Source organism: Gossypium arboreum, chromosome 11 (genome assembly GCF_025698485.1).
Source record: "Gossypium arboreum isolate Shixiya-1 chromosome 11, ASM2569848v2, whole genome shotgun sequence".
Taxonomy (NCBI): Eukaryota; Viridiplantae; Streptophyta; class Magnoliopsida; order Malvales; family Malvaceae; genus Gossypium; species Gossypium arboreum.
Window position 1 is genome coordinate 2,587,576 of NC_069080.1, and position 26,589 is coordinate 2,614,164.

The following is a 26,589-nucleotide window of genomic DNA, read 5'->3' on the forward strand; positions in this document are numbered from 1 at the left end:
TTTCCTAACAATCTGAGTCTTTTGTCTGTCATCTTGTAGAGGTCCTCTTCCCGCTCGCGACTCTTGGCCTTGTGTCCCTCGTTTCTCATCCGGTTGCCTCCACTCTCTGTCTTCTTGGCGCGGCCTTCACCATGGATCTCCGTTGAATGGAGCTCGTTGGAACCCGAATCTCTCTGGACTAGATCTTTGCGACTGGTGGTTGTAGCTATTTTTGGTAGCGAAATCCTCTTTTGCCGGGCTCCTTTTATGGGCTGCCACAGCATGTGATGCCTTTGGCCTCCCTTCAAAGGCATCACATGCTGTTGAAAGCTGCATCCGCTTTGCCGGTGACTTCCAACATTACCAAATATTATTCTCCTTCTATATTATATCGGATCAAATAACAATTTAATTATTTCTATTATAAATTTCAACTTTTTATACCATTAAAAATTAACATATTTAACAGGATTAATTTTTAATAATAATAAATTTATCTATCTTTTAAATAAATGACTTTTATTACAATAACCAGTACAGTACTTTTACACATGTTACGAAATATGGCGGGACAACAAGTCCTTAATTAGAACGATTGGATAGATATGCTTTGAATGGATACCTTTGGATTATTTTATGAAGATACAATACGTGAATGATAACTGCTACATGAATTTAATTAAGTCGATAAAGGAAAAGCTTCTGCAATAATAATATAATGAAATTTGCAATATAATATATATATACAACTTTGCAATGTTATATGTTGGGATGAAATTAGAAATTATTTTTAAGGGATGAAATTGAATTATAACTTTTACTATAATAAAATATAATTTTACTATTTTAATAGTCTATATTTTAATATTTTTAAAAGATTAAATCAAAGTTTTATATTTTAAGAGAAATTAAAGTGTAATTTTATTTTACTAATTTAAAATTTTAAAATTTTAAAAATTTAAATAAAAAATTTCTATTTTAAGAGATCGAAATCCTTGTACTTTTAATTGTACTTTTAATGAGAGAATAAAATTCAAATTTTGAAAACAACATTAAAAAAGTCAATCATAAACTTCAAATATAAACCGTGAAAAGCATAAAAAAAATTCAACTAATACAGCTCCCTGCTTTATAATTTATACAAATTGGTCCAAGTTCCATCAATACACGGCATTGGCAAACGTTAGACAATTCCAACTAAAAAAGGTTTAGAAAAGTTACCCTTAAATGGAAATAAATAATTAAAATAAAATCACAAAAAAAAAAAAGGAAATTGGTTTTCGTGTAGAACTGATGAATCGAAAGGCCACTTTCTTTGATTTACGGAATGTTATATTATTTTTTATAATAAAATTATTCAAACATTATATTATTTATTCAGTTATTTGATTAAAATGTAAAATTTTATTACCACAAAAAACACTATTCATGAAATTTTATATTTTACAATAAAATTAGAAAAAAACATATATCTCTTAAAATTTTATTTATTTTGTAAAAAACTAGCTGTACTTTCTTAATTTAAATATGAATAAAAGTTAAGATTGTTATATTATTTAAGAAAAATATGGTAATAAATTATCAAATCTTAGCGATATTAAAATTTTGTAATATTCTGAATTAAAGATAAAATTTTAGAAAATATAACATTTTGCAAACCAAACCTTCTATTATTACTATTCCACAGTCGAAGGCTTTAGTTCCGACCCAAAGATTCATTGCACGTGCTTCTTTGATCCCTATATTCTCTCATCAATCTCTCACCCACCCCCTAAAACACCCTTCAAAATTGTAGGCGGCTTTTTGTAGGCTGCTCTGCCACTTTCTGGTAAAATTTTGCTCTCTTCTTTTTTTGGTTCATAAGTTGAACTTTTGCAGAAACATCTTTTGAATCTTATTGATGCTTTTTTTTTTTTTCTTTTAAATCAGATTTGATCAGTCTTGGGTTGTGACTTTAGTCATTTCATCAACGTTTTCCAAGGTAAGATTCCTAGTTCTCGTCGAATATTACATCCATTTTAGTTTTTCTGAGATCATGTTCTAATATTTCATGTATGTATTTTGTCTGAACTCTAAACTGTCAAAAATTTCATTTTTTTTCAAGTTCCCATTTTGAGTAACCGTCTATTGCAAAAGGATTAAAACTTTGGGATTTCAGCAGAGTCCCTAAGATCTTGCTTCAACAGGTTGTCCTGTTTAAGAATGATTACAACCTTTGTCAAATCTAAACTCCAATGTGTGTGTGTGTTTGCAACAAATTTAAAGGGCTCACTTTAAAGTTTTTAAGAATTGAGATTTGATTATATGTGCTAGTTTGCTACCTTAATCTGTTCTTCAGCTGCTAATTTATTCATTTGCCTTTTGTCTTTCATTTCATTTAAATTTCGTCTATAAATAATACCAGTTCTGCTTTGTCTTTATATCTGCCAATGAGAACCAAAACATGTATTGTTCTATAAGTGACTGGTCACAATTACAGTGGAAAGGTTTGCAAGTAAGTGATTGGCTGTAGGTGCTTTCCACCTTAGATATGTTAGTGGATCTGTTCCTTTTATGTTGTACTTGTTCTTTAGTACAAAAAACCAATATGGAGATTAGTGGAAAGCATGGTTGGTAATTGAATATTATATCCATATATGACAAAACATGTTATCTTTTATGTTTCAAAAGCTTGCGTGTTGGTCCCTAAGATAAGTTTATTTTAGTTGCAGATGATGTCCCTAACATAACTAAGCATTCATCTCTAAAAATGAATTGATAACGAGAAACGGTTTTATCGAAAATTATTGCCTTTGATTCTTGTTATTGCAAACTATCTTAAGGTTATCGTGTTCCACTTAATGGCACTTTGGTGAATTAATTGTTTTACTCCGTGTGCAGATGGGAGATGTAGCTAAGGACCTAACATCAGGAACGATTGGAGGAGCGGCACAGTTGATAGTCGGACACCCTTTTGATACCATCAAGGTTAAGCTTCAAAGTCAGCCTGCTCCACTACCGGGGCAACCACCTAAGTATCCTGGTGCTATGGATGCTGTCAAACAAACTTTAGCTGCTGAAGGCCCAAGGGGTTTGTATAAAGGTATGGGGGCACCACTTGCTACTGTGGCGGCCTTCAATGCTGTTCTGTTTACGGTGAGAGGGCAAATGGAAGCGCTGTTGAGATCGGAACCTGGTGCCACTCTTACAGTCGGCCAGCAGGTGATTTGTGGGGCTGGAGCTGGAGTTGCTGTTTCATTCTTAGCTTGCCCCACTGAGTTGATCAAATGCAGGTCGGTATCATGGCTTTTCGTTTTCTATTTACCTATCGGTTTATAATAGTTATAGCATCCTACAAAGTGTTCTTATGATGCAAGCAGATTGCAAGCGCAGAGTGTATTGGCGGATTCTGCCTCGGCTGGTGTGTTGGTGAAGTATGGAGGGCCAATGGATGTAGCCAGGCATGTTCTGAAGTCAGAAGGTGGCATAAGGGGTCTGTTCAAGGGAATGGTTCCCACCTTAGCTCGTGAGGTTCCCGGGAATGCTGTCGTATTTGGCGTCTACGAAGCACTAAAGCAATACATGGCAGGTGGGCCAGACACTTCTAAACTAGGAAGAGGCTCTTTCATCGTCGCCGGAGGCTTGGCTGGTGCTGCATTCTGGCTCACTGTCTACCCAACCGATGTCATCAAGAGTGTGATCCAAGTGGATGATTACAAAAACCCCAAATACACCGGCTCCATAAATGCATTCAGGAGGATATTTGCTTCAGAGGGTTTGAAAGGCCTTTACAAAGGGTTCGGCCCTGCCATGGCACGAAGCGTTCCCGCAAATGCAGCATGCTTCTTGGCTTACGAAGTGACAAGGTCGAGTTTGGGCTAAATCCATGGCCAATACTAACAAGTCAATGAGAAAAATTACAGTTGAAATAAGGTTAGATCTCAAATATTGCAGCCAAATTTCTCACGAGGTATGCATACAAGTTTGCCATTTACAGTGAACTATGATGTTCGATTCAAATTTTCGGCAATACGATGACTCCAATTCTTGGAGATCGCTGTAAACTCCCATTGATTGACTGGAAGAAAACCACATTCTTTCATCAATTACCCATTTTTACATTTACTCCTCGCTGAATTATTTTACATTTTTCTTCAAAAGCATTTCATTTGCAGATGATTTCATTGCTGCAATTAAGGACCAACACAGCCTTGCCTAGATTGCAATTAAGGACCAACACAGCCTAGCCTAGATAAAAAAGCAATGGGTCTAATTCCAATTCATAAATGTTTGAAACTGGACCCAATCCAAAACGTTTGACCCAGTTTCATTTTGGGTCAGACATGTAGCATAAAATGGACTTAATCATCTTAAAAGTATTAGGAAAGCCCTCTACTGAAAAAATGATAAATTAATTATCATATATTTCGAAATTAGTCAATTAATTTTTTCCTTGTTAAATAGTGACCTGGAAGATGCTGAAAATTATTTTTATGGGTAAATAATAAAATGGTCACTTAATTATGGTTTTTGTTCTATTTTTATCACTCAATTATTAATTTTTTTATTTAGTCACTAAAGGTTTTAAAATTAAATATTTTAGTCCTTTGAATTGATATGGCCTTTTTTTTATTAGTTTGGTAATAAAATTAGCTCTCTAATGTTTACATATTTTATCAATTTGATCCTAAATATAAAAAGTCAACAAATTTAGCCATCAATGTTTACAAAATTTGTCATTTTAGTTCTAATTCTAGGAAATTAATAAATTTGGCCCTCAATATTTTCAAAACCTATCAATTCAGTCCTCACTCAAAAAATTAAAAAATATTTTTAAAAAAATTCATTTTTATCCCTTTATAACCCATTGGCAAACACATGTGAGATGTTAAAATAAGAAAAAGAGTACTTTCTTACAAATCACTTGCAATAATTTTTTTTACTATAATTTAGGCTTCACACGAGACCAAGCTAATTGATTTGGAACTTATTTGGAATAATTGGTTGCATTACTACCCGAACAGATAACGTTTTAAATGCCTTTATTTTCTATTGGATCTTGATTTTTGTGTGTGTGTGTGTGTTTTATCTCATTTTTTTAGAATTCTTTTGCAAGTGACTGGAAAGAATATATATTTATTCTTATTTTAATACCTCACATGGGTTAGCTGTAAAGATGGCAAAATAACCTGAAACTAATGAGTTTTGAGCCGATCCAACCCAATAGGGTCGAGTTTTTTTGTTGAAGTCGGGGGTTGAGGCGTGGCGAATTAAATTTTAGAAATAGTCGAGTTAAATCAGGTCAGATTTAGAATAAAACTACTCACTCTGTCCTAAGATATTTATGAAATTACCCTCTATACATACTTAATATTAATTAGATTTATAAAACTTAAATTTTATCACTAGTCTCGTTCTATTGCCTCTATACTAGTCCCCTTTCACCTGTAAGGTTATTTCCTCCATTTCCTATCTTCTTAATATAATAATTTATTAAAGGAATCTTTGCTCCTTTTTGTGTTATAATCAAAAAATGTGTGTAAATATACATTAGCACAGAACTTCAGAGACAAATCATCAAGCAAATCTAATAAGAAATAGTGCCAAAACCTTTCATTTGTTAAAAAAATTTAATTAATCACAATTTTATAAAAAAATTTAAAACTCAGGTCGAATTGGATTGAAATTGAGTATACTATTAATTTTCGATAACTATCGAGCCAAGTTCGAGCTATAGATTGAGCTAAATTCAAGCTTAGTAATACTTGATTCGAACAGCTTACGAGCCTTATCGAGCTTTTCATATTTTCATATTATTAAATTACATTATTTTCCATAATATATATAATTAACCCTAAGCTTAATTATCAAGTCGAGCTCAAGTTCAATTACAAAAATTAATAGACGAGGTTAATCGAGCTCGAACTTTAATAACACGATTATATCTTGAATTGAGCTAAGATTCAAAAATAAATGTTCGATAAAACTTGAATAAAATATCAAACTTCGAATTTGAAATCGAGATTAAATTTGAGCTTAATAGTATTATAGTTAAACTGGATTACCCCTGTCTATAGCCTAATTCTTAGTGTTTAGTGTGACATATTGTCGTGGAGGACATGGGCGTGACGAAGGGCACATGGCGATTACCCAAAATATGTGTTGCACACCCACTTTACATCTCCAAAAAGAACGCTTCTTTTTCGATATGGAATTACCCTTTTCTTGTCAATGTAAGATTAATACAGTTTGTTCATTTCAACAGAGCGCTTGACGTGACAATAGGCAATCAAGGGTCTATTTATTATAAATTCAATATCCTCTTCAGAGAAAAAACGTCTGATTCACACCCTGCCTACTTATAATGACACATGCATGTTGGATAGAAATTTTGGATTATTTGATTGGCCCTTTGATGCTAAGATGCATACAAAAGTTTCAACTTGATCTAAGCTTTAGACCCCACTTTTACCGATACTTTTAACCTCATCTGAAAGCAACTTTAGGTAAGTTGATATAACACAAAAAATAGATTCAAAGTCAACCTGGTCGGGGCCCTTTTCAATACTTACCCTACCTTTTTAACAGCTCTCTTCTGCAGTTAAAAGAAAATGGGCAATGCAATCAATCAAAAACACCAATGGCTGACTACATCTCATTCTCAAATACCTCGGCAAATTGCAGCAAAGTGATGATTTTGTGACAGTAAAAAAGATAAAAGACATTAATGTATTTCAAATGTTCCCCTTTGCACCGAAATCAAAACTATATATCAACATTAATCATTCTTAAGCAACCCCATTGAGAATCTTCACACAACCCCCACTAATTTAATTCATCATAATATATGCTTACTTGGGGTCCCAAAAATAAGTGTTCAAAACTTTGATATATACATATATATATATATATTGATGTTGTGTTTCATGAATGGGTGCAACATCATTACCCATTGTTGGTTGATAAATGATAAACCCTTTTTTTTTTTTACCCTTAATTAACTTTGAGTTAGGGTTGGGTCAATCGATCATGTTCACACCATTAGACCTGATTTATGAGATGATGAAGATTAGGTATTTCCCTACAAGGAATATTAGAGCAATATTCAAAGAGATATTATATGATTTGAAAAAACCCCTTTTTGTTTAGGTCAAGTGGACAGGCTGGACCTAATTATTGGACCACCAAATAATAATGTATTTAATTTATGCCTTTCTTTAATATATATAACCATTAATAAAATCAACTTGTATTTTGGCCCCATTTTTTCTCCTTTTATCTCATTTTTCCTTGTATATCACTGATATGTATGTATGCATGTATGGTAAGAATCTGAATGGATGCTGCAAAAAAAAGATTCAAATCCTCTTAAGCAGCAAATTGGGAACAAAAGGTGTAGCAAACAAAAACACATGCACACAAGTGAGAAGAATAATAAACAAGGTATATCTCCATGTTAGAGAAATGTTGAGCTGTAGTTAAACCTGCCTTTCTCTTTGAGTTAGGAGCATTGCGCACGTGGAATCTTAACATTTTCCATAATAATGTAAGCTTTTAGAAATGTAATTACCGTATTTAGATTTCAAACATTGCAATCACATGATAATTACACATTTTGAATCGTGTAATTAATATTCAGAATATAAGAATAATTTAAATACTATCTCTTCCTTAAATAATTTTACATTCTTATTGAAATTTTAAATTTTAAATAATTTACCCACTTCTTTTATTATCTTTAATCAATTTCATCTTTTTTTAATTTAAATAAAATACAAGTCTAATTAAAAACATTGTTTTACCGATATGTTTATTATTAATTATTGTATTGCTTAAATTGTTATTCTGAGTTTCAACAAATTTAATGAATTATATAATTATACTATTTATAAATTTATTTATATTCACTTATTAGTATATAAATTGTAATGAAAAAACAAAAGAAAGTTCATAAATTTATGAAAATTAAAACTAAAACTAAAATTTATTAAAGAAACTAAATTTATTAAAAAACAAATTTTATAAGGATAATAATATAACAAAATGTAATCTTTTGTGAATTACAAGAAGAAAGTAAAGTCCTAACAACAACACAAGTAGTGTAATTCAAACCCAAATTATACTTAGGACGATGAATAACTTAACTATAATCTTACATTCCAGACAAAGAAGAGGCCTGACTTAGGTAGTTTTTAATTGTAGTCTAAGGCATCTCTCATGGGAAATTGAAGCTGCCCTATGATTTAGAAGTCAAATTAGCAACTTAAATTGCAAGAGGACAACAAGTGTGTGTATATATATATATTGAATTCTAGATTCAAGTACCCTCTTTTTCATATAAACAATTAAAATCATTGAAGAATCATCACTTTTTCTATACCTTTTCCCACCATTTTAGATCTATTAATCCCAACCCTCAAAATGTAGTTAGCCACTCTTTTGTTTTTTCAATTGATTCTTAGACATTGCGAGAATAAAACCCAATATGCCAACCCTTAAATTATTTTTGTATCTAATTCTTTAAAAAAAGTTAGGTTAAAATATTTTTAACAATTCATCTACTATTTGTATCTTTAGAATTCAGTCCTTTTGTTTTCGGATTTAAAAATACAAATTCATCTATTAAATTTAAGTCTATTGCAAGTGACGTTTTATTTCAAAATATGACACCGTAAAATTTTAAAAATTTAATAATGTTAATAATTGGATTTGAATTTTTAATTCAAAAATAGATGAATTAAATTTCTTTAAATAAAAATAAGTATAGATTCCAAATATATGAATGGGTACATGAACTTGGAACAAATTTTAATAAAATAATAATAATACAACAAAGATAAAATAGTATTCGGAAATCAATAATAAGGCAACAGAATAGACATGGAAAATTCAATCATTATACCAAATTATGATAATAGTTAAAAAAAAGATATTTAAGTGATTATGCCACTAAATTCTATGGACTTTAAATTGATTGACATCAAGTTCAAGATTTTGATTTTTATTTGTAAAATTATTCTCCTTTTTTCATTATAATGTTATTACTTAATTATAAAAAAATTACACTAAGAAATAATATTTAATAGATTTGACTTTGAGAAAAATAATAAATCTTTTCAAAGAAAAAGCAAAGACTAAATTAAAAGAATATTGAAAAGGAATCAATAAGTGAATGGAAGAAAATAGTGGTTGCTGCCAACGGAAAAATTAATTATACTTTTGCTTCATAATATTGGAGTTGACAGGGAAAGGAATTTTTTGTTCGGAGGTATTTATCGAGTTCAGTTATTAATTTTTTGTATTCTGTAAATTTATTAAGGATAGATGCTGATTATGAATTATAAAATTGTTTTATATTTAAAATGAAAATTAAATTCTCAATTACTAATTAAGATAAAAGAGATACCTAACATCTTTCTTAACTCTTGTGATTTCAATAAAACAAATTTAATTATGAAAAATAAAATATTATAAAATTAACAAATATAATATATAGGGGTTGAGTATATTCATGGAGGTATATAATAATGCAAATAATGAAGGAATTGGTTTGCTTAGCTGGATTAGCGTGGAGTGATGTGGAGTGAACCCCTTATTTAATTTCTCTAATCTCTCTCTCTTCCCTCACTTTTGGCAATTAATTGTGACTTAAATCAATCAATCAATTTATTTTTATTTTTAATTGAAGGAATCAATCAAAATATTATTTTGGGTTCATATTGTGTGAAATCCAAGGCATAAATATTAAAGCAAATTTTAGTAAATATTATGCATAAATTTTAATAAAATTGTACTGTTATATATGAATTTTAATTTTATATAATTTTATATATGAAATTTTTATTTGAATAATTTTTATAAGCTATTAACACAATTTTTAATATAGAATAATTTTATGTTTAAATATTGTATACATAAATAATTATATTTATTTAATATATAAATAAATTGATGTATTTATTTTTTAAATTTATACTGACTTAATTAAAATTAAAGTTTTTATGTACATATCTGAACCACAATTAAACTTTCACATATATTATTACACTAAATCAAAATTCATGTATTGAATTATACATTAAATCAAAATGTATATCTAGTTTTGAATTTTATCTCTTTTTTCTATATAACTTATATTTGTATAAATATAAACATTGAATCATCAGCTATCGGAAACAAATATTATTGTTATATTAATATTAGAATAAATAATTTGATGTGGTTATTTAAGGATTAATATCAAAACTATGCATGAATTTTTACTCAACGTGTAATTTTACACATGAACATTGATTTTATATAATTATACATATAAAACTTTGATTTTGGTTCAATATGTCAATTTATTTTTATATTGATAAGTATAATTATTTCGTATGCAATATGTGAACAAAAATTGTTGCAATATCATCAATAGTGTTAGTGATTTTATAAAAATTGAATTAAATCAAAATATTATTTATAAAATTATAAAAATAAAACTTCATGTATAATATAGCACATTAAATAAAAAATCATATGCAATTTTAAAATTCATCTATTTTAAGTATACATACTATGATGCGACATATACATTTTAATATTTTGTAGAATTAAATTTTTTTCAATATGCAAAAATATTTTAAAAGTGTAAATAATATGTCACCGAATATTAAAAAAACAGCTTAAATAATTTGATAGGATTAAAAATTGATTTCAAAATTAAAATTATAAAATTTGTAAAAGAATTTATTACAGATTTTTTCTTTTTAAGTTAAAAGAATTTACTACAAATTTAATATTGGGGTTTAGAAAAGCAATATGGACTGTGATTTGAAGTGGACATAGATAGTTGAAAGAGATGAAGAAGCAGCCAACAAAGAGCATCATCGGCTGAGCCTATGAAAACAACATTTATCCTTTAATTATTGTATCTGGAAATTTCACCTCGAATTAGTTATTAATGAAAGTGTGTTGTTCCCTAATTTAGGGTCTAGAAAATTAATTATTATTTTCCGCTTAATTTATTAAATAAAATAAATCAATTTATCTAAATTAAAATTAAAAATTAGAAAAACATTGATTGGCTGAGTGAACTTGGAATAGATACTAATTTCGGCAATCATAAATCAAACACTCTGAATATAAAGCCAAGCTGTTGTCTTTGTCACGTGCCGAGATTTTAATTCACGCGCCGGCCGTGACACTTCACATGCTTTCCAATGAATTCACCTCGTCCGGTCATTTTTTTTAAACAAAATGGATATATTACTTTCAAATTCACTAAATTATTAATAAGTTTAACTTTAAAAGGTTTTCAAGTTATTAGACTATTAAAAATATTTATGTATAGTATTCTCTATTTGCACTATCTAAATCAATCGGAAGTTATTCTTCGACTTCTCTTCATTAAAAAACTTTGAATATCACTAATTTGTGAATCGAAATCTAAATAACTTTCTTCTTTAGTCCTTAGCACTGGTCATTAGATCGACTTGAATCTAAGATATATTTTTCTTCTCATTGATGGATATTGATCCACCATACTGATAATCGAATCATAAATTAGAGCTTTCTAGCCGAACTTTAAAAAAAATTAACCTACGAGTTAAATAAAATTTTTTGAATAGTTCAATGATCAGTTTATAACTTTTTAAAGTTGAGTGGCCAAAATATAAATTTACTAATATTTTAACTACCTTTCCGTCGTTTGCCCACATAAAATTGTCTTAAAAATATCCTTTTCTGATTTTCTATTTTACCCTCCACCATTCCCCGTAATACCTGTCCATTATAAGCTTCTGCTAAAGTTGTATTGTAAAGTCCCTCTCCTTGTCTTCCACTCCCCTTTACCGTTTCCCCTTCCCCAGTTCAATGGCAGACCTGAAACCCGAACCTTCCTCTTCAATGCCCGACCCACCACCTTGCTTCGAACCCAGTTCACACCACGTAACCGTCCCTACCGGGTTAACCGACGACGAGTTCTCTGAGTTGATCCCTTCCATAACCGAGTTCCACACCTACTCAGTGGGTCCAGGTCAGTGTTCTTCCTTATTAGCCCAGCGTATCAACGCCCCTCACACCGCCGTCTGGTCCGTTGTACGGCGTTTCGACAAACCCCACACTTACAAACACTTCATCAAGAGCTGTTCCGTGAAGGAAGGTTTCCAAATGGTCGTGGGCTCCACGCGTGACGTCAGCGTGATATCCGGGTTGCCGGCTGCTACCAGCACCGAGAGACTCGATATTCTGGACGATGAGCGAGAGGTCACCGGGTTTACCGTTCTTGGAGGTGAGCATCGGTTGCGTAATTACAGGTCGGTGACTACGGTGCATGGTTTCGAGCGTGACGGGAAGATCTGGACCGTCGTTTTGGAATCTTACGTTGTTGATATCCCTGAAGGGAACTCGGAGGACGACACGCGGCTGTTCGCCGATACCGTCGTCAAGTTGAACTTGCAACAGCTGGCGTCCATCACCGAAGGTTTAGCGCGTGATGCTACCGCTGCTGACGGTAATAAACCACAGGTGATGTGAAGGAGAAAAAAAAAAAAAGACAAAAGAGACAAATACTCAAATTAGGTTAGGATTAACACTCTTCAAGAATATTTAAAAATAAAAATATATATGAGAATTTAAAATTTTAACATTAGATTTTTTTTTAAATTTCCTATTCTGTGATTATCATTTTTATGTTAATGTTTATTTCCTTTTCAGTTTTAATCTCAATGCAGTTGTGCATAAATGTGTTGATCATTTGAACCAATATTATCATTTTGTTAGGATTAAATTTTAGTAAGCATTAAATGTTTGTAATAAAGAGGGGATTAAGGAAGCAAGTAATAGTTGGATTTGAGAACATTTGTTTTTCTATAATTACCATTAACTTACATGTATATAACCTCAAGAATCTTGTTGATCATCATATCTTTCGAAAACTATATTCATAATATTTGATCCCATGTTTATAGATATATATAATTTGTAGAAAACGTATGATAATATTATAACGCATGTCGACAATGCTCTTTCATGGTGTAAAATGCCATACATGTTGGTGTTTAACCCTAAAACTGGTGGGGAGATGGCTAAAAAGTGATGTTCTTTAATAGTAGGGTTAGGTTCATGTATGGTGGAATTTCTTGGAAAGCTAAAATTGACAGATAAAGAGAGTCAGTTCCTGGTAAGTTTGTCCAGTACTCCCATATTCTATTTTAAGCTGTAAAAGTTTTTAAAGGTCTAGACTTTCCCATTTCAAATTTTGTAAGGGTTTCTTGGTGCCTGCATTGACCCTACAATATTTATTTTCTACAAATGAGATTGGACCGTTTGATTCAAAATCATGCGCAGTTCGTTGCCAACATAGAGCTACCATCAATGTCATTATGTTGTTGTTGTCTAAGTGCCGTAATAGGTAGGGTTCCTATTGCATCAGATATACTTAACCTTCCATGTTGTTATAGACTTTTCAGTTACTGAGATTGGATATTCATGGGATTTATCTGTAAGAAAAACATGTTAGAGGTGCAATGTCAGAATATCAATAATAATAACAATGTAAACATGTTAGGGTTGACATGTAGGTCTGGTTGTTTTCTTTTTTTTTTTCCCCAATGGCGGCACCGAAATTTCACCTAATCTTGTACGAGAACCAAGTAATTTATGCCTCATCAGGTTTCCTATGCTATTTTCTTAGGGTTTAGCCATTCTTTCATGTTCCTGCATTTCCTTTAAAGCTATTTTTTTTTATGAAGTAAAGGTTCGTTAATGCTAGTTTCTTTAGTTTCAAATATACTTTGAGCATTGCTTGCAGAGATGATCAATGATTTGCTGCTTTAATGCCCTTTGTTTCTTTCTTTTCTTTTCTTTTTTTTTTCTGATAGATCCCTTGAAATGAATGTTTGTAACCATTATCACTTACACCTGGAAACTATATGGTAAATTCAGGTATGGGTTTTGGTTGTATATGCAAGGAGGAATAGAATTTATGTTTTTGGGAGATAAATTGATGCTTGAGAGAAAAACCCTAGACCATTTTTAGATGCATTTTTCATAGCATTAATTGTGAATATTTGCTCCATCAAGATAGAGGTAATGTAACGGCGGTATTGTGGAAGTCGATAAAAGTATCTTGAACGTCTCTATATTATATTAAGAGACAAATTACATTTTCCCTCTTTTACTAAAAAATGTATAAATTAGTCCTTATATGTTAGATTAAAAAGCAAATTGGTCCTTTTTGTAAAAATTTCATCCATTTTTGTTGTTAAAAATTAAATTAACAGAATAACCAAATAGTTACATATAATGTGCCACGTGTACCTCACTTTGATGTATAAGGCTCAGTTTTTAACAGTACAAATGGACAAAATTTTTAATAAAATGATCAATTTGTTCTTTAATTTAATGTTTATATAGGGATTAATTTGCCCATTTTTTTAGTAGAGGGAGCAAAATGCAATTAGACTCCTAATACAAAGGCCTCCATAATACTTTTACCCGTCGAAGTCAACCTTTTGACTTGTGAATATACACCTTACCCTGAACAATCCTTGTAATCTATCAACATCAATTATCATCACATTCAACGGGCTTTATTCACCGATCACCTTATCTAATTCAAGAAGTACATGTACACATAAAGCCACCTTACTTAGACCTATTAGGACAAACCATTTGACTACCAATCCCTTAATCATAGAGCAACATGTGGCATCTCGAAACAAGAGGAGACCCTCGTATATAAATTAGTACCTTGATGAGAGAAGGCAAGTAACCCACCTAACTTAGCCTCCATCATTACTCCTCCACTTATCTATGACCACAATATGGTTCTTCATTCAATCATATGAATTGTCTTAAGACATCACAACCTTTTGTATGCATTAACAAAGCATATATTATACACGTATGTATGATAAGTATAACGATTGTTTTTGTTCTTTAAATTATAAAGACAAAGAGAAGTGATAGCATACCCTTGAAGTTGAATAGCGATACGCAAATGGAATATGTATATTATGAAGTTTAAAACATGTGTGTTTGTTGATGGTCATCTAACTTTAGTTAACAATCACAATTTAATTGTTGACCCTTTTTAATAAAAAAAATGCCATGTGAAGGAGCACTCACTATACCCTAAATCGACAAACAAAGGGTATATGGAAAACGACTTGGCTCCTTTTGATTAGGCGAAAGGCCAATTTAGTATGGGAAGCAAGCAAGTGGCCAAGTTGGCAGTAACACTATCCAAATTCCAATGCAAGAGATTTTGTGCTTGTTGTAGTAATAGATTAGAAGCTACATACAAAGAGCAGCTTTATAGAGAGAGAGGAGTGAAAATAATACATGTTTGGTGAATTGTCATCTGTCAAAGAATCTTTGCCCTAGTTTTGAGGCGTTTTCTTAGCTTACTAATTGGTTGTCTTCGTGCGGAAAATCAAAGTGATGGGGGGTGGCTCCCCAATTTCAACCAAAAGGGGGCCTTGAAAGTTAAAAGTCCAATCACATTTGTAGGGCGTGTGCACATTTATCTTCAATCTTATAGGCCCATATGATTTCCTTTTTTGCACAGTATACCCCTCAAATCATTTTTCTCAATATCGTATTGATTTTAGTTCTGAATTTAAAAACAGACTTCTCAAAGTATTTTCTTGTAATGGATTTCAGACCAAGGCTCTGGATTAATAATGGCACATTTTTTCCCAAAAGGTTCCGCTTATTATTGTATTAATTTGTAATTTTATTATTGTTGAAGGTATTAAACTTTTTTTTTTTGAGAGTACCAAGGCTTTTAGCTTCTCCTGAGGCTGCCCTTACTCATGGTCGGATTTGATAAGAGAGAGCGTGTTAACTATAATACTGAAGAAAAGGAATTTATTTTTGCTTGCAAGTAATTTACTCTCATAGTAGTTAATTTTGTACCGATACCAATCATATTAATATAATTTGTTCCGATAATAAATCAAAATTTCAAAATTATACTTTTTGTTAGGGAGAAAATTTCGATTTGCACTGATTGTATTGATGCGTATTGTCTCCTTCTATTCAAGGGTGAAGCTAAAAATTTTAGATTGTGGGGTTAATTTTTTTAAAAATTAAAACATTTATAAATGTCATATAATTAATACATATTTTTTTTTATAAAATATTTTTCATTATTGTTAAACATTCAGAACAAATATATCTAAGCTTTAAAAACATAAAGATTTTCATGAAGCCAACATGCCTCTAGTAATTTTCTTTCACAAAAATAATCATCATTGAAGTGTTTTTTTGGTGTCATGAGAATGCAATACATCAAATTTTAAAACACAACCTTCACAATAATCACAGTAGCAACAACAATGTTTGAATAAAAATGTTAAATTTCTAATAAATCATAATTTCTTCAAGGGTTTGTATTAATCAATTCTAATTTCTTTAATGATTTGTATTAATCAACCTCTAAAATTATATTTACTCAATCACGATGTGAGGATTTCATAAAAAATCAACAATCTCAATAACATTCAACAAATAAAAAAACTAAATCATGCATAAAAATTCTAATCTATCATAAGAAAAGCCACAATCTTAATTTTCTAGAGATTAATTAATAAATGATGAAAAAAAAAAGAGTAGTTACTAATTTGGGAGGCTAACATGAAAGTATCAAAAGATTCACTGTTCACACTATCTTGTAAAATTTCAAGCAAGTAAAAAATAAAAGAAATTTGAGAAAAAATGAATTGAAATAAATAGTATAAAAAAAATATAAGAGCAAAAAAATCATGAGAGACTATTTTTAAATTCATCAATTGAGCTTAAATATTTAAATTAAAATTAAAAATTCAGAGACTAAATTCTAAATATATAAATAATACAATAATTTTGTGCAAGTTTTAACAAAAAAAAATGTAGCAAAGTATTTAAAATTGGGCCTTGAATAATCTCAATACGGACTCCGGAACCCAAAAACCTTCGGCCATCGTGGGATCATCCTTCCCTTTCAGTTGGGCTACGGAACAATTAATAAAATGGTAAAATGTGAGGAATTAAGTCCAATTAATCACAAAATTAAATCTTTTTTCAATTTAGATATAGAGTAAATTGGATAATTAATGACCACATTGATGTTTTTCATCTATTCTATATAATTATTAGTATAATAATAAATTTAACTTTCAATATTTATATATTGTGTAAATATTGTATTGTAGGCTTAATTTTTAAATCATTACCAAATTGATAGAATATGTAAATGTTATGAGCTAAATTTGTTAAATCAAGATTAAACTTTGACAAGACGTGTAAAATTTAAGGGTTAATTTGTTATTATACTAATAAAGTTGATAAAAAATATTAATATTATGATTACTTTTCCTAGTTATTAACTTTCAAAATTAACAGGATTAAATAGACAAAATATATTTTACCCAAAAAAAATAAATTTGAAGTGTAATATTTGATTGATTTCTGTTTTTTTTTTTTTGTTTGGTATTTAACAAAGCTTCATTTTGTTTCCAACAATAAAATAGGTTTAATTTGATTGGTTAGGAACTTTTGATTCGTATAAGTCCTAATTTCAATTGTATTAAATTTGTTGATACAATGTAAGGATTATGAAGAGAGATAGTGGTTCTTTTTCATTTGAATTAATATTTGATTAATTTATGACATTAATAAATATATATATATATATTTTTATAAATAATACATATATTAATTTTATTAGAATACAATACAACAGCTCATAAATTGGTGAGTTCATGGTAAATTTATTTATTTATATTTTGTAAATTCAGAGTTGGTGTCATCTTTTCAAGACTACTAGATTTCTTCTTTTCATAATCTCAAAGCCGGAGGAGGTGTTCGATCCCACACCTCTTCGGAAAAAAAAAATCATCTTCAAAAACGAAAAATATTATAAAATTTTCTTTCTAAAATTCTAAAAAAAAAGAAAGAAAAAGGAATCAATGGCGTCGTCCGATAGCCTGAGCGACAAGAACGCGGTTTTCAGAAAGCTGAAAGCAAAATCAGAAAACAAGGTTTGTTTCTATTTTGTGTTTCGAATTTTGATTTTTTTTTCTTTTTTGTAATTATGTTTTTAGATCTGGTTCAGATCTGGAAATTCTGTTGCTGCATCTTGAATTCGGCTAATTTGCATTGTAAAAAAAATATTGTAGATGTGTTTCGATTGTAATGCGAAAAATCCAACATGGGCGTCGGTCACGTATGGGATCTTTCTCTGCATCGATTGCTCAGCCGTTCACCGGAGTCTCGGTGTGCACATCAGCTTTGTTAGGTTTTAATTCGAATCCTTTTTACTTTTTCGTGTTTAACATTGATTGATGCGTTTTATTTATTATGCATCCAAAATTTTCAAATTATGCTTGAAAATGGTTGAAATTTTTGTTTGATCTTCAATATATAGGGGAAGAAAAGGCTCTTTTGTGCTTTCAATTTTTATTTTCCTGAGGAAATTTATGGATAAAATTGAAATGTCAAATCTGTTCTCAAATTTTATAAACTTATATATGGAAAGGTTCTATTGAGCAGATTATGTTCTTTCGTTTTGGATCTGCTGAAATGCAACTGTAGGAATTAAAGTGAGAAAAATAGCTAGTCTTTTAGATTTTGGTGTTTACATTGACATGCACATTAGGGTGGATTTTGTAATGCCTATACCGTCATATTTTGATGCAGCTGCTGCTGCTTATGTTCTCGAGATTTTGTATATTTTATGCAGGTCTACAAATTTAGACTCTTGGTCTCCTGAACAATTGAAAATGATGATCTATGGTGGAAACAACCGTGCACAAGTTTTCTTTAAGCAACATGGTTGGACTGATGGAGGCAAAATTGAAGCCAAATATACTTCAAGAGCTGCTGATTTATATAGGCAAATGCTATCGAAAGAGGTGGCTAAAAGTATGGCTGAAGATGCTGGTTTGCCTTCATCCCCCGTTGCTCCTCAATTGTCAGCAGCAACTAATGGATTTTCTGGCAGCAAGATTGATGAAGTTCTTAAAGAAAGTTCTTTAGGCAGTCAAGAAAAACCCAAAGTTTCTGCTGCCCCAAAAGCTTCCCATACCGTTGTTACCAGCGCTGTCAAGAAGCCTCTTGGTGCCCGAAAGGTTACAGGGAAGACCGGGGGGCTTGGTGCCAGAAAGCTTACTAATAAGGTATTTATTGTTTAATTTTGTGAGCCAGGCAATAACAGCAGAATGCTCATAAGGGGGGAGGGGGGACTGCTTTATATGCCTTTACATGCAATGACATGGTCTTTTTTAATTGTAGCCAAGTGAAAATCTCTACGAACAGAAGCCTGAAGAACCAGTTGTCCCAGTTGCTTCCTCAACTAATGACATTGCACCCACTGGCTCATCTTTTCCATCTCGTTCTCGTTTTGAGTACGTGGAAAATGTTCAATCTACTGAGTTGAATCATGGTGGCCCACAAGTGCTTAATCATGTTGCTCCACCAAAGTCATCAAGCTTCTTTGCGGAATTTGGAATGGACAGTGGTTTTCAGAAGAAATCAAGCTCAAATTCCTCAAAAGTGCAGGTAATATGACATCTGTAGATGACCACCTTAATATTTTATTTATAAATGGTTGATGGAATTCTCTCCTTTTGCTTTTAGAACATCCTGCTCTTTATGATTCTTTATGTCACTCAAGGGTCATTCCAAAACCTCTACTGCTGGAGAGGATTTCAACTTCTTAAAGTGGATGTCTGGCATCAAGATTGAACACAATATTTTATTTCGGTTATCCTTTGACCTTTGAGCTTACGTGAAGTTGCATTATTCCTTGAAAATCAAAATTCAAGACATAGCAACTTTACTTTCTTCTAACATGACATTATGAGCACCTTGAATCTACTAGGATGTATTGCTTGTACATCCGAAATCGATTGACTCTTTGAGAAGACCATATTGCCTTATTGTAAATTTCCATGTAATTTAATTTACGAGAATTTGATGGGAGAGAACTGTTGTATGGTTATCTTCAACATTTATAATTACCCCCTTTGAAGTGTTCTATCTTAGTTCTTATTTCAGCTTGCATCTTTTTCTTTTTTTTCTTTTTGATTTTTGAACTTTCTTTTTCTCTATCGTTTCATTTTAATTTCAGATTCAGGAAACTGATGAAGCTAGGAAAAAATTCTCAAATGCTAAATCTATTTCATCAGCCCAATTTTTTGGTGACCAAACCAGAGCAGCTGACAATGAAGCTCAAGTTACTTTGCAGAAATTCTCAGTATGTCCAATTGCTATTTCTTTTTTAAGGCTTGAAAGAGTTCAGCAAAATTAGATTCCTAGAAGAACATAATTTTAAACTGTTTTGTATTTGCGATTAGGCATCATTTACTTATGATGAGGTAGCCATAGAAAACACCAAACGTTTGGAATCCGCACTCAATATTTCATCCTTAACAGAAAATATATAGGCATTATTGGAAATAGTTTGTCTTTTCTAAGTTCAAGGGATGTGAGAACAGTAAAGTTTATGTATGAAATGTGGCTTTTCCGAGATTAATAGCCAAATTGTTTTTGTAGAGCTCAACAGCCATCTCCAGCTCTGATCTATTTGGTCAAGGTGCAGATAATGCTCTTGACCTAACTGCTAGTGACCTCATCAACCGACTCTCTTTCCAGGTTTGCTTCATGAATCGCTTGAACTTTGATTCGTGCGTGCGATATCAAGGAAGCTCATCTTATCCGTATTTTTGTTCTGGGTTTCATTATCTTGTTAAGTTGATCTATTTCTTCTTTATATGAAATTCGACTTTCAGGCACAGCAGGATATCTCAAGCCTTAAGAACATAGCAGGAGAGACTGGAAAGAAGCTGAGCTCCTTTGCGTCCACTTTTATGAGCGATTTCCAGGACAGAATCCTGTAATGGAGTGTTCTGGCCTTGAAAAACTATATATATGATATATATCTGAGTTTGTTATGTTAGATCACCGGCCAATATCTTTTGGTAGTGAAATGTAGTAGACCCATTTTATAATAACAATTCTTTCACGGGACAAATAAATATTTTAAAAACCTCCAAGCTTTCTTTATGGTTTTCTTAATTTTGTGCTACAAGTGGTGTTTTGTGGTTTTTTTATTTTTTAAATTTTTAGCGCATTTTGTTCACTCAGTCCAGTTTATTAGGCCAGTTTACTATTAAAGTTGAAAAATGCTGGAAAAGAAAGTGCTTGCTTTGTTTTGAAAAAAGTTTTTTTTGTTTATCATTGCTTTGCTTGAAATCATTGTTACGAAAGATTAGATGTCTAGATGCTACTTTGCTGCAATACATTATATATATCATATAAACATAAAAGAAAAACTGAATTGTATTTGGGCCTAAGATATTTTTGGGATTGGATTTTGGGGCTTTTTGAAAACCAACAAAAGGAATTTGAAGCATAACTTTTTCTTTTTCCTTCTAGTCTCCAAGCTTTAGATAGGGTGATATTGGTTAATTCGGGTTTTTTCTGTATTTTTAAAACGTTCACTATAATTGGATTCGATTTTGTTTAACTTTTTGTTAATATTAGATTTTAAACTTATATTTAATAAGTCATTTAAATACTTCGATCCAGGTCGGTTTCGATTTTTCTTGCTTAATCCAAAGAAGGAAAATTCAAAATATTTTCATTTTTTTTAAGAATGGAAATATAATTGAAAACGTATTGGGTCTTTAAATTTAATTATTATGAATTAATTGTGAATCAAATTCGTATAAACATAAAAATCGTTTTTCTCCTCAAAGAAAATAGTTTTTATTAATTTTAATATTAAATCTATAACTTTTGTTTTGACTCCATATTAGTCCATATATTATTTAATTAAATAGGAAAAATATGGGTAATATTAGAGAAAAAACAACAATTTTCACCCAAAAAAATTTAAAGAAAAGAAAGGAGAAATTGATTAACAATTTATATAAAAATTAAACGATAAACTGCCCCCAAGGTCACTAAATTTTTAGTAAATTTACATTTTGGTCACTCAACTTCAACAAATGTTTTCATTTAAGCCAATAGACTATTAAGTCCTTTTTCTAAAGTCTAGTTGACAATATTTGAGCGACGATTCGATGATTGGTAAAATGGAATAGTATCCATCAACGAGTAGAATATCATATCTCAAATATAAGTTGATCTAATGGTCAATGTCAAATATCATAGAAAAAAGTTTGAAATTTAATTTACAATTTCACAATATTCAATGTTGTTTCATTAAAAAGAGTAAATTATAGAAGAGGAGGGAAAGTTTACCCTCTTGATTGGTGTGGAAGGTGAGAACAGAGAAGGCCATACAACAATAATTTTAGCAAGTCAGTGACTTAAATAAATTTTTTTAAATAATTTTTTGATAATTTTGTAACCTTTTAAAGTTATATGATCGAAACATAAACTTATTAATCATTCAATGATCTTAGATGCAGTTTACCCAAATTTAAAAGAAAAAAAAAACGTACAAAAGAGTAAGGTTGGACCGGATCTTGTAGCCTAAGCCGAACAGTTCTAATTACTTTTACTTTTCTCCTTAGGTAAAAGAAAACAAACTTCTCTCATAGCATTAGCAGTCAACTCAATGTGTGAAAAAAACCTCTGAAAATAATCCAAATTAATGGCGGCTTAGTTTTCCCTCCCATTTCAAAACCCCCTTTAGAAAATGGTTTTATGAAAAATCCCTTTTTCCCTTTTTCCCTCCTCCCAGTTTTCCCTCTTCAATTTTAAAATTTTTTTCCTCTCAGAACAAATAAGATTTTGAGTCTTCCTGTGTTCCAGAATATAAATTTATTGCCCTCCAATCCTTCTTTTGCTTCTAACTTTTTTTTTTCCCAATCTTCCAAAATATGGAAGTCCAAACATCTTTTCCTCAAACCCTAATGACAGCCGATCTACCTCCTTCAGAATCTATCGTTTCTCAGGAGCATGTTGATGGATTCCGTCGAGTTTTGCCATTGGTTCCCGATTCTTTGTCTGGGTCTTCATCTGTTTCTCCAATGGCCGTTGATTCTATTGGTACTGAAGCCATGGAAAATCCCATCGAAGAAGAAACCGCCGCCGGTCCTTCGCAGCCACTGGCTTCTTCTACTGAATCTGAGCCGTCTAAGGAACCTGAAAACTGTCCGCAAGAGGAAGAAGAAGACGAGAGATGGACTCACGGTGGCCATAATTCTCCTTACAACTATTCTCGCAGAGACAACGAATTCAAATCCCCTGGATCTGGGTATTCGTCATGGACCCATTCATGGTCAAAGCACTGGTCTCCTAAAGAGACTTCTAGAAACGAAGATAAACCGACCGGTGTGGTATGTTTTTACTTTTAACATTTTGGAGTTTATTTTTACTTTTAATTGGAATAATAATTCTAAGTGATTCAATTTTTCGGTAATGGTTATGTAGGGTGCAGGGCTGGAAAATTTGGGTAATACATGTTTTATCAATGCCGTGTTGCAATGTTTTACCCACACTGTTCCTTTTGTTTTGGGTCTTCGATCATTGAATCATCATGAGAAGCCTTGTGATCGTAAGAATCTTTGCTTTCAGCCTCTGTTTTTTTTATTGATTTCCTTTTCGGGGTTTCTCACTATTTTTGTTTTTTGCCGGGATATTAGGTGATATGGAGAGTTTTTGTTTGCTTTGTGTTGTTCGAGATCACATTGAGCTTTCACTACATTCATCTGGAGGGGTCGTTTCGCCTACCAAAATTTTTGACAATTTGAACTGTATCCTTTATTTGGTTATTATTAGCTTGATTAATTTATAATTGAATTTGTATTGATGGGTTCTGGTCCATAATTGAAATTTTAGTAAATTTTGGTTGTATTTTTCTTTAGTTTAATTTGTTGAGATTGCCATATTTGCTATTGATGTGCTTGGAAAGTTGTATAATTAAGAAAAAAAATTAATGTTTTTGTAATTGTGATTCTTGACTCACATGGAACCAGATTTTTCATCATTTTTCCAAAGATATCAGCAGGAAGATGCTCATGAGTTCCTGCAATGCTTGTTAGACAGACTTGAAAGCTGTTGCTCAAAGCTCAAGAATGATTTGTCCTCTATTGATGATTGCCTAGTTAAGAAGGTTTTTGGTGGTCGTCTTGTTAGCAGAGTATGAATGATACAATTTGGTCTTGTTTATTATTCGTTTACATATAAACATTTGTTTTTACTCTCTTATTGAACATCTTAGACTTTTATTGTTTCAGCTATGTTGTTGCAATTGTGGTCATGTTTCAAGCACTTATGAGCCTTTGAATGATTTGAGTTTGGAAATTGAAGATGCGGACTCTTTGTTGACTGCCTTGGAATCTTTCACCAAAGTGGAAAAGATAGAAGATTTGCAATTGAATTATAGGTGTGAGAATTGTAAAGAACAGGTGTCGGTAGAGAAACAGCTCATGCTGGATCAAGCTCCTTCAGTTGCAACATTCCATTTGAAAAGATTTAAGACTGAAGGGACCTATATTGAGAAGATTGACAAGCATGTTGACTTCCCATTGGAGCTGGATTTGCAGCCTTATGCTGTTGGCAATGAGAGAAATAATGTGAGTATCACCTTCGTTGCTACCATCTACAAAATCACTTGACTAATGCAAAAATGATTTTTTGATGTTATACTTAGTAGTGGGTTTATATGGTCTTATATTGTTTTTGTGAGCATATTAGACAAGACAAAATTTATGTTTAATGCATGATTATTGAACTTATTTCATTTGTTATCCTTTTTGCAATAGGAGGAACTGAGGTATCAACTATTTGCAGTTGTAAAACATTCTGGATTCAGACCTACTTCTGGACACTATGTTTGCTACATTCGATCCTCTCCTAATATGTGGCATAAGATGAATGATTCAAGGGTAAGCGTTGATGAATTTGTTCACATTTTAATGTGCATTCTGGTTTTTACCAGGGATAGTTACTAACATATCACGTTTCTGAACTGGATACAATGTGTTTCTTGTTGAAAGTTTCTTGCTTATGAAGGATACCTGACAAAGGGTTCTGTTTCCCCACTGCTTTAAATATTTTGCTTGTTCTTCAAGCATTTGGATCTGATAATTTCACTGATATTGCAATCGTAAGTTTGAAATTTAGGTGTCAACTTGTGATACGCTTGGTAACATTTTGATGGTACTTAGAATAATGGTGCATAATGGTCATGTTCTGTCTTTTGTAGGTTACTTGTGTTGAAGAAGAAGCTGTGCTGTCCCAGGAAGCCTACATTTTGCTCTATGCTAAACAGGGTATACCTTGGTTTTCAACTGCAATAGAAGTGCAAAAGCCTTCTGCAGACCCTGGAATTTCTGATTCTTCACCAAAGTCTGTTTTAGATGACATAGACTTTGCCTCCAATCTTGAGGTGGAAAAGAGTGCCAATTGCAGCGCCAATGAAACTAAAGATGTTGCTGATAGAGCTTCAACTCAATTCTCTTGCGATTCACAGTTTGAAGTTAGGGTTGATGAACCCTGTGTTGTTGCTGATGGAATTTCTGGGGTGCCTGCAAATGAATCAGAATTTCATGTATCAAAGTCCATTAACCCTATAGATGATGACCCTATGACAGATGCTTCTATTCCACCATTGAGGTCAATTAATTGTTCTGATGAAGCTACAAATGACTGTGGTTCCCCTATAATGCCATCCAGATCGCTATCCCCAGACAATTGTGATAGGAACATTTCAGGTAAAAGAATGCCTTAAATATTAAGTTCCATAACGTGCTCATTTCTAGGATAACATGACACAATTATATGCTTTACATTTCAGGATGCGGTCCACAAACTCATTTGAAAGAGGAGAAACGAGGTGGTGTTTGTAGAAGAGCAGTAAACAAGACACCTGAGATGGATCAAGGAAGAATTGAAGCAATGCGATATGCCAAAAAGATGCCTAGTGCACGAGGCGCGAAACTTATGGCTCTACTGTCTCCACAAACAGGTAAAATGAAGAAAAGAATGGGATCGTCTCCTTGCAAACGGGTGAGCCCTAGGACCAAGCATAACCAGAACCTTATGCACCCGGTTCCTGTCTCGCGTTGATCAGTTTGTGTGCCTTTTTTTGCTTAAAATCTAATGGGTTGGTTTTGGCCACGACAAACGGCTGAGCTCGTATCTATTGTGCTGAACAGGGTTGATATACTCATTCCTGGTTTACTTTTTTAACTTGAGGGAAATTGTAAATCTAGGATATTGTTTGGGGAAGTAAATATTAGATATGGGTTTTTCTTTTTTATATGTTAGGTTTTGTTAGTTAAGAAACTAAAATATTTTTTAGTATTTTTAGTTTAAATCTCTTTCATTTTATTGGCTTTTTTAATTAATTAAATGGGCTTATATTTACCTTAATTTTGATATTAATATTTTTCATTATATATTCATAACCAAAAAAAAGAAAAAAAGAAAGTTAAATTATTAGAATATCTCATATAATTACATGTGACTTTACTTATGATATTTAAACTAATTTTATTCTTTTGAGATATTGATAACAAATATTAATTATTTTTGTACTTAAAATTCTTTATTGTCTAATCAAGCCAACTTTAGATAGTAAAAGATTTAGCCAAACTTGGATAATGAAAAGTATAATCTAACTTTCTCTTCAAGTTAATTTCTCTAGACATCTCAATTTAGAGCGGTGGATGGTGCACAGTTTGA

At 31.6% G+C, this 26,589-nt stretch overlaps 4 protein-coding genes across 4 annotated transcripts; all 4 read left to right on the forward strand.

Moving 5' to 3' along the window:
- Positions 1–1,651: 1,651 nt before the first annotated feature.
- LOC108462879 (mitochondrial carnitine/acylcarnitine carrier-like protein) lies at positions 1,652–4,064 on the forward strand. The gene is made up of 4 exons (XM_017762788.2): positions 1,652–1,807; positions 1,909–1,960; positions 2,860–3,251; positions 3,339–4,064. The coding sequence occupies exons 3-4, from the start codon at positions 2,860–2,862 to the stop codon at positions 3,838–3,840; spliced, it is 894 nt and encodes a 297-aa protein (XP_017618277.1). The 5' UTR covers positions 1,652–1,807; positions 1,909–1,960; the 3' UTR covers positions 3,841–4,064.
- A 7,617-nt stretch (positions 4,065–11,681) lies between these two features.
- Positions 11,682–12,796, forward strand: LOC108464154 (abscisic acid receptor PYR1-like). Its single transcript, XM_017764278.2, has one exon. The coding sequence runs from the start codon at positions 11,812–11,814 to the stop codon at positions 12,472–12,474; it is 663 nt and encodes a 220-aa protein (XP_017619767.1). The 5' UTR covers positions 11,682–11,811; the 3' UTR covers positions 12,475–12,796.
- A 4,732-nt stretch (positions 12,797–17,528) lies between these two features.
- On the forward strand, positions 17,529–20,974 carry LOC108464153 (probable ADP-ribosylation factor GTPase-activating protein AGD8). The gene is made up of 7 exons (XM_017764277.2): positions 17,529–17,966; positions 18,105–18,223; positions 18,668–19,103; positions 19,219–19,485; positions 20,057–20,182; positions 20,482–20,580; positions 20,718–20,974. Exons 1-7 carry the CDS (start codon positions 17,895–17,897, stop codon positions 20,823–20,825), a joined length of 1,227 nt encoding a protein of 408 aa, XP_017619766.1. The 5' UTR covers positions 17,529–17,894; the 3' UTR covers positions 20,826–20,974.
- A 1,457-nt stretch (positions 20,975–22,431) lies between these two features.
- LOC108461289 (ubiquitin carboxyl-terminal hydrolase 20-like) lies at positions 22,432–26,257 on the forward strand. The gene is made up of 8 exons (XM_017761088.2): positions 22,432–23,237; positions 23,332–23,455; positions 23,544–23,654; positions 23,877–24,040; positions 24,138–24,476; positions 24,666–24,788; positions 25,109–25,616; positions 25,700–26,257. Exons 1-8 carry the CDS (start codon positions 22,779–22,781, stop codon positions 25,969–25,971), a joined length of 2,100 nt encoding a protein of 699 aa, XP_017616577.1. The 5' UTR covers positions 22,432–22,778; the 3' UTR covers positions 25,972–26,257.
- Positions 26,258–26,589: the final 332 nt, after the last annotated feature.

What these genes read in the sequence shown, in the direction of transcription:
- LOC108462879 (XM_017762788.2), top strand. Translation starts at nt 2,860, where the DNA reads ATGGGAGATGTAGCTAAGGACCTAACATCAGGAACGATTGGAGGAGCG. An exon ending in ACTGAGTTGATCAAATGCAG is followed by an intron (nt 3,252 to 3,338) that starts GTCGGTATCATG and finishes TGATGCAAGCAG; the next exon opens with ATTGCAAGCGCAGAGTGTAT.
- LOC108464153 (XM_017764277.2), top strand. Translation starts at nt 17,895, where the DNA reads ATGGCGTCGTCCGATAGCCTGAGCGACAAGAACGCGGTTTTCAGAAAG. An exon ending in GTGCACATCAGCTTTGTTAG is followed by an intron (nt 18,224 to 18,667) that starts GTTTTAATTCGA and finishes TATTTTATGCAG; the next exon opens with GTCTACAAATTTAGACTCTT. An exon ending in TCAACCGACTCTCTTTCCAG is followed by an intron (nt 20,581 to 20,717) that starts GTTTGCTTCATG and finishes TTCGACTTTCAG; the next exon opens with GCACAGCAGGATATCTCAAG.
- LOC108464154 (XM_017764278.2), top strand. Translation starts at nt 11,812, where the DNA reads ATGGCAGACCTGAAACCCGAACCTTCCTCTTCAATGCCCGACCCACCA.
- LOC108461289 (XM_017761088.2), top strand. Translation starts at nt 22,779, where the DNA reads ATGGAAGTCCAAACATCTTTTCCTCAAACCCTAATGACAGCCGATCTA. An exon ending in TTGGCAATGAGAGAAATAAT is followed by an intron (nt 24,477 to 24,665) that starts GTGAGTATCACC and finishes TTTTTGCAATAG; the next exon opens with GAGGAACTGAGGTATCAACT. An exon ending in ATAAGATGAATGATTCAAGG is followed by an intron (nt 24,789 to 25,108) that starts GTAAGCGTTGAT and finishes TGTCTTTTGTAG; the next exon opens with GTTACTTGTGTTGAAGAAGA.